The sequence below is a fragment of the Haliaeetus leucocephalus genome, unplaced genomic scaffold (assembly GCF_000737465.1).
Source record: "Haliaeetus leucocephalus isolate CR32 unplaced genomic scaffold, Haliaeetus_leucocephalus-4.0 Scaffold462, whole genome shotgun sequence".
In the NCBI taxonomy this organism is placed as follows: Eukaryota; Metazoa; Chordata; class Aves; order Accipitriformes; family Accipitridae; genus Haliaeetus; species Haliaeetus leucocephalus.
In genome coordinates this window covers 4,128,350-4,140,800 of record NW_010972898.1, presented here as the reverse complement: position 1 = coordinate 4,140,800, position 12,451 = coordinate 4,128,350, and the positions used below count along the sequence as shown (strand labels likewise).

The 12,451-nt window shown below is 40.8% G+C and overlaps 1 protein-coding gene across 1 annotated transcript in view; it reads left to right on the top strand.

Annotated features, from left to right (window-relative positions):
* Window positions 1–747: 747 nt before the first annotated feature.
* PCDH9 (protocadherin 9) overlaps window positions 748–12,451 on the top strand; it is a 685,994-nt gene continuing 674,290 nt past the window's right edge. Inside the window, exons 1-2 of the mRNA XM_010575246.1 lie at window positions 748–779; window positions 2,010–5,179. Of these exons, the coding sequence (XP_010573548.1) occupies window positions 2,144–5,179 (3,036 nt within the window). The 5' untranslated portion in view covers window positions 748–779; window positions 2,010–2,143. The remainder of the gene's footprint in view (window positions 780–2,009; window positions 5,180–12,451) is intronic.

Here is a 12,451-nt window from a genome sequence, read left to right as displayed (position 1 = left end):
CGACGTGCCCGGCGGCCAATGCCGGGGCCGAGCTCCGCCATCCACCGCCCCCGCCGGCGCGGGCCAATGCGGTGCGGCGGGAGGGGGGGCTTCGCGCCGCTCACACCCTCCCTCTGGGCTTATTGAGAGTTATATCAAGAATTTCAGTTCAGAGAGAGAGAGAAGGGGAGAGCGTGTGCGAGGGAGAGAGGCTGGGAGGGAGGGAGGAGGGAGGGAGAGCGAGCGAGCGAGCGAGCGAGCGCCGTCGCTTCCTCCCGTCACTAAAGCAATAACCTATTAGGATTTTTTTATTTTAATTTTTTTTTTTTTTTTTTTTTGGTGGGCAACTATCACCCCAGAGGTAAAGAGGGAGAGAGAAGCACCGCCAGACCAACTCTTGTCATTTCCAGTAAGAAGTTGCAGACTTCATGTAGCTGGCTCTGCTCTGCCGAGGGAGGGATGGAGATGGTGTGCAGTGCAGAGTGGAAAATACCCCCGGTCTAAAGAAGTGCACCGGATTTTTGCTTGCTGTTTGTTTGGGTTGTTGCGTGCACGTTAAACGCCCGAAGGATCGCCGCTTAATAGAAATGAAACGTGGAGAGGATGACTAACGACAGAACTGTGAATTTGTTCCCTGGAGTTGCTAATTTGCCACCCCGAAGCAACACATATCTCAAGGAGGACGCGTTTGGCTGCTGCTGATTTCTCCAAAACTGGTGGTTTACCAGATGCATTGTGCTGTATCTGCTGGAACAGATCATTGCTTAGCTGCAGCAGATCGTCAAAGGTAGACAACCAACGTAAGTGCAAAGTTACCCATACACTGTGATGCATTTCATTTAGAGGGAGGAAAAAAAAAAAAGCCAACGCGCAGTGTATTTCTCTAGGGAAAGAATCAGTGTTTCGGATTCAGTTGATGTTGGTGGCAAAGGCTCACCTACTCGCTGTCTCTGCATCCCTACCTGCATCACTCTGCTGGAAGTAATCACGGGCATCAGCTATCGTGCAGCTTAATGCAGATAAGATTAGTGCTTAGGGGCTGCCCGGTTCCGCCAAACTGGAGGTGCCGGCAGCCTTGCACCCGGATAATTCGCTGTTAGCAGAGCATGCAAACAGAAGTCTGTCTTTTGCTTGCCTTTTTTTTTTTTTTTTTGTCACCTGCATTATTAGTCTGCAGTATTTATGTGTGGCAGCTGCTAATAACATCCTGAAGGGAGATCAGTGTCAATGGGGAAAGGCTGTACCTTTTTCCTCCTCTAGTCATCAGAAAATAGATTCCCGCCCCCCCCCCCCCCCCAATCTGTAAACATGCGGGCTGCTCCTAAGTTGCATTTGGAATTTCCAGCCTCCTGATTTAGACTGTGTTTAAAAACAAAGAAAGAAAGTTTAAGGTTATTAAACAGAAGGAGAAGTATCCAACATCTGGACAGGCAACATTGAGCTGAGAGTGTAAGAAACTGTAAGTCCTGTTATTGTCTCCTCAGTTAACAGGGATGTGAAGTAGCCAGTGACGACTGCTGCAGCAGCAGCATGTCCGGGTGGTTATTTCCCAGTACCAAAGCTGTAGAGGGGGATGCGAGGCACAAGGAGCAGAGAAAAAGCTGGTTTGCAAGAGCTAAAAAAAATACGTGTGGAAGCAAACAACAAATTGCATTTGGCAGCTGACATAGCACTTAGAATCCAGAAGTAGTGCGGGAAGATTTTTTACTTGCACCGAATGACTGGGTGGAGGAGGGTAGTGGGGTAATGCACGTTACGGATTACACGGTGTACCACGAAATTATTCAGAAAGTACGTGTTGAAAACGGTAGCTACCCTTAATCCTGCAAGTAGTTATTACCATTCTCGCTCTGTGCAAATGCAGCCAACGGGATATTGGTGCATTTGTCCGGAGGGATTGCTTGTAAAAGGGAGCAGTGGGAAAACGTACTGCTGCAAGCGTGCATTGCAAAAACAGGTAGTAGTTGGTGATTGTGGATTTGTCATGCCTAAAAAGCCAATAATGCTGTTCTGTGTGGTTGTGTTGACAGTGCTGTCTCCAAATAAGAAATGAGATGTAATGCATCCTGCAGTCCATGCATGCCTCCTCTTGCAAATCGCGCATCATTCCTTTCTGGAAACCTTTAAGTCCTAAAATCCGGGAAAAGAGAATAAAAACATTATCATGGACCTGAGGGATTTTTACCTGTTGGCTGCTTTGATTGCCTGTTTAAGGCTGGATTCTGCTGTAGCTCAAGAACTTATTTACACTATTAGAGAGGAGCTGCCTGAAAACGTACCCATAGGGAACATACCAAAGGACCTGAACATTTCTCACATCAACGCTGCCACGGGGACCAGTGCCAGCCTTGTCTACAGACTGGTGTCTAAAGCAGGGGATGCCCCTCTGGTCAAAGTGTCCAGTAACACCGGGGAAATCTTTACGACATCTAACAGAATAGACAGAGAAAAACTCTGTGCTGGAGCTTCCTATGCAGAAGAAAACGAGTGTTTCTTTGAACTCGAAGTGGTGATTCTCCCCAATGACTTTTTTAGGCTGATCAAAATAAAAATCATTGTAAAGGATACTAATGACAATGCACCCATGTTTCCATCCCCTGTCATCAATATCTCCATCCCAGAAAACACTCTGATCAACAGTCGCTTTCCAATCCCATCAGCAACAGATCCCGACACAGGTTTCAACGGTGTGCAGCACTACGAGTTGTTAAACGGGCAGAGTGTCTTTGGACTGGATATTGTAGAAACTCCCGAAGGAGAGAAATGGCCTCAGCTGATCGTGCAGCAGAACTTGGACAGAGAGCAAAAGGACACCTACGTGATGAAAATCAAGGTGGAGGATGGAGGTACCCCCCAGAAATCCAGCACAGCCATCCTGCAGGTCACAGTAAGTGATGTCAATGATAACAGGCCAGTGTTTAAAGAGAGTCAAGTAGAGGTTCATATACCAGAGAATGCCCCTGTAGGCACTTCTGTAATTCAGCTTCATGCTACAGATGCAGATATAGGAAGCAATGCCGAAATCAGATACATTTTTGGTGCCCAGGTCGCCCCTGCAACCAAAAGATTTTTTGCTTTAAACAACACCACAGGGCTGATTACAGTTCAGAGGTCCTTAGATCGAGAAGAGACTGCTATTCACAAAGTGACGGTGCTGGCTAGTGATGGTAGCTCTACACCGGCCCGGGCAACCGTTACCATCAATGTCACTGATGTAAACGATAACCCTCCTAACATAGACCTCAGGTACATAATAAGTCCCATCAATGGCACAGTGTACTTATCTGAGAAAGATCCCATCAATACAAAGATTGCGCTAATTACGGTTTCAGATAAGGACACTGATGTGAACGGCAAAGTGATCTGTTTCATTGAGAGAGAGGTCCCCTTCCACTTGAAGGCCGTTTACGACAACCAGTATTTGTTAGAGACCTCTTCCCTGTTGGACTATGAGGGCACCAAAGAATTCAGCTTTAAAATTGTTGCTTCTGATTCTGGCAAGCCCAGTTTGAACCAGACTGCCCTGGTAAGAGTTAAACTGGAGGATGAAAATGACAACCCTCCGATTTTCAGCCAGCCTGTAATTGAGCTGTCAGTTTCTGAAAACAACCGGCGTGGTCTATACTTAACAACTATTAGTGCCACAGATGAAGACAGTGGGAAAAATGCAGACATTGTTTATCAGCTCGGCCCTAATGCCTCCTTTTTTGATCTGGATCGAAAGACAGGAGTTTTGACAGCCTCCAGAGTTTTTGACAGAGAAGAGCAGGAACGTTTCATTTTCACTGTTACAGCCCGAGACAATGGCACCCCTCCTTTGCAGAGTCAAGCAGCTGTAATTGTTACTGTGTTGGACGAAAATGACAACAGTCCCAAATTTACTCATAATCACTTCCAGTTTTTCGTATCGGAGAACTTACCAAAGTATAGCACGGTGGGGGTGATTACGGTGACCGATGCGGATGCTGGGGAAAATAAAGCAGTGACCCTTTCCATCCTGAATGACAATGAAAACTTTGTGCTGGATCCGTACTCTGGAGTTATAAAGTCCAATGTTTCTTTTGATCGAGAACAGCAGAGCTCCTACACCTTTGATGTTAAGGCAGTGGATGGAGGGCAACCTCCTCGCTCTTCTACAGCGAAAGTAACCATAAACGTCATGGATGTTAATGATAACAGCCCCGTTGTCATCTACCCACCTTCTAATACTTCTTTTAAGCTAGTGCCACTCTCAGCAATTCCAGGATCGGTGGTAGCCGAAGTCTTTGCTGTGGATATAGACACTGGCATGAATGCCGAGCTTAAGTACACAATTGTAAGCGGAAATAACAAGGGTTTGTTTCGGATTGATCCAGTGACAGGTAATATCACTCTGGAAGAAAAACCAACTCCTAATGATGTAGGGCTGCATCGCTTAGTTGTCAACATAAGTGATTTGGGTTATCCCAAATCCCTGCATACTCTCGTGCTTGTATTTTTGTATGTAAATGATACTGCTGGAAATGCCTCTTATATTTATGACTTGATACGCAGGACTATGGAAACGCCTTTGGACCGGAACATAGGGGACAGTAGCCAGCCCTACCAAAATGAGGACTATCTCACGATCATGATCGCTATTGTGGCAGGTGCCATGGTTGTCATAGTGGTGATATTCGTCACGGTTCTCGTTCGCTGTCGACACGCATCCAGATTCAAAGCCGCCCAGAGGAGCAAGCAAGGTGCTGAGTGGATGTCTCCCAATCAGGAGAACAAGCAAAACAAGAAAAAGAAAAGGAAGAAAAGGAAATCTCCGAAGAGCTCTCTTTTGAACTTTGTGACCATTGAGGAGTCCAAACCTGATGATGCAGTTCATGAACCTATCAACGGGACAATAAGCCTTCCAGCAGAGCTGGAGGAGCAAAGTATAGGAAGATTTGATTGGGGCACAGCACCACCAACAACCTTTAAGCCTAACAGTCCTGACCTTGCCAAGCATTACAAATCTGCCTCTCCGCAGTCTGCTTTTCATCTCAAACCTGACACTCCAGTTTCAGTGAAAAAGCACCATGTGATTCAGGAACTCCCATTGGACAACACCTTTGTTGGTGGTTGTGACACCCTTTCCAAACGCTCTTCCACTAGTTCAGATCACTTCAGTGCCTCAGAGTGCAGTTCCCAAGGAGGCTTCAAGACAAAGGGCCCCTTACACACCAGACAGGTAAACGAGCACTTTTACTGGTCTATAAGTACTGCATACAAGTGCCCGATCAACCAGTATTAAAAGTGCCACTATGTTGTGGGGTTTTTTTGTTTCAGTCTAATTTAATTTAGTTACATTACGGGGGGAACAAAAAAAAAAAAAACAAACAAAGCAAAAACAAGCAAAACCCAAAACTTGACCCCTCTATCATTTACCTGGGGCTTAACCATGCATTTGTAAAATGCCTCTGATACTTTGGGCTTTGAAGAATACTGATTGTTAAAGGACTGTTATGCATCTGTGCATCTGCACATACAAGTGCATAAACAAAACTGAAAAAAAACCACCAAAAGACTTTTTTTTTTCTCCCCAGTATTTGAGTGTCCAAATGTAAAAGTTATTGAAGAAGAAAAACTGTTTCCTTATATGCTAAATTTCAGTCAGAAAACTTGACTGTTTCAAGATAGAAGGGATATGTACATTCAGTTTCAAATTGCAAAGTGAGTTGGCTTGAGTTTCTTTTACAGTTCAAGCTGATTTAGAACCTTGCTAAGTTAGTGTTCCTGAAGGGGTTAATTTTTTACCCTAAGAAAGACGGCCAGATTTCCAAGCTACTTCATCTGTGAAGCACGTGGTTTGTTGGTAGGATATAACTAAGCCATACGGAAGTCTTCCTCTGTTTTGCGTTCAAAACGATTTTGTTGTAATAGATGAAAGTTGGTATCGCAGAGACAGTTTGTTGCGTATGTTAAAAAATGGCCAAAGCATACTTTTGAAAGGAATGCATTCTCTGAATACATCTGAATTATGCAGGAAAAAGAAGTCAGCCCATTGTAAATATTTTCTCATCTTAGTAATGCATAAGTGATCTGTCATAACTCATTTTAAACTGTGAAATACGCCATATGAGGAGGGATTAGGAGGCTGAGAAACTCATATTTCAACCAAATCCAGCATTAGTTTTTCTTAGGTCTAATAATTCCTTGCTAATAAAGATTTAAATGCGGCGCTGTCTTAATTTATTTTAGGGGGGCCTGCCTCTCGCCACGGGCGGAGCGGGGCGGGCCGGCCTGTAGATGGCACCAAGGTACCGCGTCGCTTACGCTGGCCCGGCGCCAGCCCTGCGGTAGCTGGGGAAGGGGGGGGGGCAGGATCAAGCTGATATTACAGCCAAAGAACCTTTTATTTAATGATAGTTGCACTGGAGTGGTCAGTAGTTAAGTTTCCGCGCGTTGCGAGGCAGCTTCCTTGGCGCTTCGCCTTCGCCGCACCGACGTCGCAGGCGTTGAGGGTCGCGTTCGCGTTCCTGCTGGCGCCGTGCTCTCCAAGTGATGGTGGTTTGTCTGAATTTATTAGGGATGTGAATCCTAGAGAATCAAGTGAGACACATTTAGGCTTGTCTTTGCAAAAAGATTTTGACAGTAGCCAAGTTTAGGATAAAGTCATCCTCTTGCTGTTGCATTAGCCTTATCTGAGATGAATGTGACGTTCCCAGAACTGTGTCTTGACTTTGGGTGTCTGTAAGGTGTCACGCTAACAAGATGCCAAGAATAAAACAAGCACTTGTGAGGCAGTTCTGCTAAAGTAACTGCTCTAAAACAACTCGTCCTTACAACGAGACACTGAAAAACATCGCAGAAGATTCTCACAAAACCTTAACCTTTCTAATGACTTTAAAGAAGGGTATGCTCCCAGAGCTGTCGTCAAGGCTGTTACACAGCACCGTACGCGTACCGTCAGCATAAGTTAAAAAAAACCCAACAAATTTATAGGAGAGCTCTGCATAATCTGTGGTTACTCAGCTGAAGTTTTCTCCCCAGTTTTAGTTACCACATGTAACACCCCCAACCCACACATCCCTTTTCTGTTCTGAGATGTTGTTAATTTAGCTTAAATTAGCTTTCCAAACTCTGATAGGAAACTCAGACTTAATCCCCCACAGCATCTAGAGCCAGTTGAGACGCAAAAAATGATTTACCTGACAGAATGTATAAGCTCTGTACAGTGAAATTGAATATGAGGGGGAAAAAAAACCAACCCCCCAAAAAACTACTGGCAGGATTTTCAGTCACCTGTGTTCATTATATTAAATACACTGGTTTCAGTTTAATAATAATATCAGTCATTATACCTGTATATGGACCTGATTCAAATTCCACTGAAGTCTTATTGAATCCTTTCTGAAGTCAGCAGATACTCGTACCGTATGACTTGTATCACTCCCTGCAAAGGCTGAAATATTGTATGTAACTGAAAATATAACTCTTTCTTAGGTAGACAGTTGTCTAAACTAAGCTTGTGTATTTTTATTCTGTGGGGAAGGAGATAGCGTCTTTTTTTTTTTTTCCCCAATGAAGAGTGTTACAGGACGTAACCTTTTTATGCCCCCTTGTCACTTTTGGCTGGGGGAGTATAACCAGTGATGGCAGTAATCATTAGTAGCCTTCCGATTATTCTGTCTGTAATTCCTGAAATAAGGATGCATTTTAGCTAATATTCATTGGCACAGGAGTTAAATACACCTTTCATGGGTCTTTTTTTAGATTTGTGATAGAGTATGGCTTTTAAGCAAAGTATTCAGACTTAAAAATCTTACTGAACAGTAGTGTATGCTAATGCCACAGTATCTGAAAAACATTTTTTACAATTCCTTTAGGAAGAGATACTTAGTTCTGTGCCACTGTACTGTTTTCTTGAGGTTTAACATAATTAATTTCTCTGTATCTAATGTTGGAAGTTGTATTAAGTTACCTATATATTCGGCAAGTTTTCTTTACGTGGTTTGCAAAGGGTGTGGGAATTGTGGAGGATGTTAGGATAGGGAAAGAAGAAATATAGGATTAATATATATCTAAGAAATACTAGCATCCTCCATTTTTACTTACAGTTTCTTTCAGTCCAAGGTAAATACACATGCGATGTATCTTGCAGATACATTAATATTAATAGAGAGCTGAGACGTAAGTCCACACTTGGACTTCATTCAAGCAAAATCCTGTTAATGATAATGGGAGCTTGGCCCTAGAAATCTGTTAGAACTGGCTCCTAAGTCAGAAAGGTTTTAGAATTCAAAAATAGATTGTTAAATACAAATTTTTTAGTATTTTTTTGCTGGGTAATTTCTGTGCAATCATCAATAAATTTAGTGGAAATTCTGTGGTTAAGTCTTCATATGTCACTTTGAATTGCACAGACTGATGTTTCAGGAGTACCCAGTATAAAAACCAAAGCCTTCTTCAAGTGCCTATCTTGCAGTAAACCTGGTGGATGTTCTGAAAAGAGCATTTTTGAATACTTGAACTTGGGATTGTTCTAAATGCTAATTCACATAATTAGGAGTACGAGAAGGATGTTGCACACCACCAGCTTATATAGCTAAGCTTCCAAAATCAGTGTTATGACTCATAAAGAATACTGAAATCTATGCAGGCTTCTCAATCAGTGTTCTTTTCAGTATTTGATTGAACTTTAAAATGCACTTCAAATTAGTAAGTCACTACACCAAACAGCTACACAGAAATACAGTAGAAGACGACATGTTGTATTCTTCTGTGTGAAAGCCCTCTTAATAAAAAGCAAATAAACAGACAAAAAACTCCCACTCAGTGTCATTAGATTAACAATAGGTTAAACAGTAAAAGAAATTAGGGCCAATTTACTGTGGTTATCCCAGTTTTAAATTATAACAACTTCATTTAATCAGATTTGAAGTGCAGCAGTGACAAATAACACAGGTTTAAAAATATGTGTCAGTATGGGTTATGAGCAAAACCTTCAGTCTTCATTCCTAATCAAATAGCATTTAGGCATGTGCTTAACTTTCATTTAAAGTGGTGGGACTGAAGCAGATCCTTAAGGTCCAAATGTCTTCAGATGTTGTCTTCAAGAAAGACAGCTGTAAGCACACTCTAAGCACTTTTCTGAATTAAGATGATAATTTATAAATTTTGGAAGTGTGCACAGTTCTAGTAGATTCAGGAAAGCTAAATACATGTTAACACTGTCCTTTAATTTCCGTGCTTTAATGGCAGAAATTAAGGATTTGGGGCTTGACTGACACATTAAATGCATTCCATACTAAGGTATGTTTTTAATCATAGAGTCAATAGCATCAGCTCTATGGAGCTTGCTTTACTCCTTTTTCAGTCAATGGACTTCTTGCCTGATCAAGGAATGAGTAGCCAGGCTCCCGCTGATCAATGCACATCACTTAAGCTTTCTGTGGCAAATGTAATTGATGTTATCTTACTCTGGAGTGTTTAAATTTGTAACTTTAGGGTTTATGTAAAAGCAAAGAAAAGCTGAAAACATTAATGACTCTTAATTTGCTATGCTGAGAGTGGCAATTTCAAGGTGCGTAAATTGATGGAAATCTGCATTGGAACAGCAGTGCAGAGTCTACGTCACCTGCAAATATTAAAATTCTGTAACCATAGCATTCCGTAATTCTGTGCACGGTATTATTTTTAGTGGCCTTGTTTTACTGCTTAGTATAAAAAAAATACAATTCCATTGTTTCTTTTTTATGCTTAATTTCTTTTATGTGTTAGCATGGATATTAGTCTTGGGTGAGGACAAGTCACCTGGAAAAACGTCTGCATGTAAAATTCAATTGTTTTCTAGTTCTGTATATTTATATATCTGTATCTATACTAAATATTAGAAATGGTGAAAATGTACAGTGTATTTTTTCTATCCTTGTACAACTGAAAAATAGGTTAACAGATTTTGCTCAACTGTCTAAAGAAATTCATCTTTCAGCTGAGACCAAGCATGGAAAATTTCAGCTGAAAAGAAGAATTTTTCAGAAAGTTAAGAGCATGTGAAAACTGGGGGTTATAATGGAAATCTGAACATAACCCTAAGCTATAATACCATTTTCAATAGTGACAGTAGAAATGCTAAACTAGAGTAGGGAACATTTTGTGTATACAGATACAGACAGTAAAAGCTTAGCAAGCTTCATTTCTCTTTAAACGTTTCCCATGCAAAAGATTTTTATCAGAATCACTGGGGTCTCATCTGTCCTGAATGTGCAAAGCCAAAAGTTTCACAAATGCTAATAAATTTGTGCCACACACGGGAGTGAGAACCGGATCTTGAGAGTTTAATGCTATTGGAATTTTGTGATAACGTTCTTTTGTATATAGGAACAAGGGAGGATCTTTTTGGTTTCCATTTCAGATTTTGACTTCGAAAGAATCTATTCTTCTAGCACAGCAAAACCATATCAGCCACACTTTATTGACAGCAATTTTATTGTAGCTAGAGGCTTACAGTAAGCTGTTTATTGCTGTTCCCTAACTCAGTTGACAGCAATTGGGGAATTAATTTTCTTGCCCCTGATGTGCTTTCTTGGGTATAAACAACAGATGTTAAAGATATGAAAACTGTGACCCATTTACATTCAGCAACTCTTTACGGGCACAGTCTACCTGTCTGAAGTGCAGGTTTCAAGTCCTAAGTAAGATTGCTTCATCAGTTGTAGGATTCTTATTTTTGCAATAGAACTGCTCATCTATACATAATCTATATGCGGGCAGATACATAATACCTAATGGACCAATCCTCATCTAGGCAAATTCAGTTCAAGAATAGCCGAGTTCAAGTTTCATTTATTTCAGTAGATGCTGTGTCTTTTTACTGTAGCATTTAATTGCACCGAACATGCAGAATATAACTGACAAAATGGACATACCATGTTCTGAAAGATCTAACAGGAATTACAGGTGAGACCTGAATTTTTGGTATCACTTCTCCCACAAAATATCATGGTGGTCTGTAAAATCTGTAGTCAGAAGTTTCCTCAGTTGCTACTCAAGTACAGCCATCTCATACACATTCTGTAACGTCCGTGTCTTCACTGAAGGAAAAACAAACATACACAAAATCATCTATTACTTTCCTCTTCTTTTATTACTGCTTTGACTTTCCACCCTGTGGTGGAACGTATGTAAAATGATTTATCCCAATAGACTGATGTGGGCATTTAAGCAGTTCATTTCTGGTTTACATGAGGTAACATTCCATTGACTGAAAATAGATTTCCCAGGCTGTAGACAAGAAATGAATGGATGCTATCATATTTTACTGAAGTATGGGGGGAAGGTGGAATCTTTTGTTTGTTTCCATTGGTATCTTTTTAGCAAGACATTTGCATCATAAGGGGCTTTAGCATCTTGCCTAGCTGAGAATTTAAGTGCTTGTCTAGATGCAAAATGCGTATCATCTTGACTGTTCCTTTATAATTAAGATATCATACAAAAAAGTTCCTTCTAGTATAGTTGCAATAATTTTGTTGTAACGGATTGTGTTCTAGTGAGCTATAAACTCTCTGTGGAAACAGAAATAGCCATTACTGACAGAACACACCTTAAATTGGTATTACTGCACTATGGCATTGGTCATGCGATTATGAAGACTTCAAATAAATAAATAAATAAATGAAATTGTTTTGTATAGCAACATTGTTGTAGCCATACAAAACCAGTGTAGATTATTCCTAGGACCTAAGGATTCAAGGAAGCATTGGAGCCACCATAATTTCAATACTAAATTCATATTGATCTTACTAAAAATATCTGGACTTTCAAATCTTGGAAAGATTTGGCCTGCATTCTCAATTTAGTTTTCAGTTTTTGTGAGTACCATGAATTATGTGTGATAATACAGAGAAAGGTGGTTAAAAATCTGGTTTGTAGTCATACTGAGGTGTCTAAATTGTACCAGTCTCAAAAGTTACCCATTCGTTGTTTCTTGCTGTTGTTTCTTTTCCAGCTAGTGAGTTGTGGGGGAGACTTGTTTTAAAGTCTTGTCATGGGTTGTCTTGCATCTTCTGTTGCACAGAGGGAAAATTGAGTAATTTGGCGTTTGTCAGGATTCATTGGTGTGTAGTGTCTGTAGTTTCCTGCAAGCTGATGTTGTTGTTTTGCCATTTCTTTTGTGAAATGCCACATTGAGTTTTTAGTGCACAAATATTATTACTTGTTGTTCTGGAATATGCACACTTCTTGCTACAAGAGGAATATAAGGAGCTCTTTCTTAGAGTAACAGTTTAACATTTGAAGCTAAATCCAAACTGGGGTAAAACTGATGATTTACACCATCTGCAGCTCTTCCTGATGTTAACTTCTTTATATAAGCAATAGGATGATGTTGAGATAATATTTCCAAAATCTAAGAAATATGTAAAATTAATTGGAAGTCAAGTGAATTAAAAATAATTTTATTTTGAGCTGAATTTGATAAAATGTGGAGGATCAACTGTCAGATTTTTCTTCCTTCCTTTGT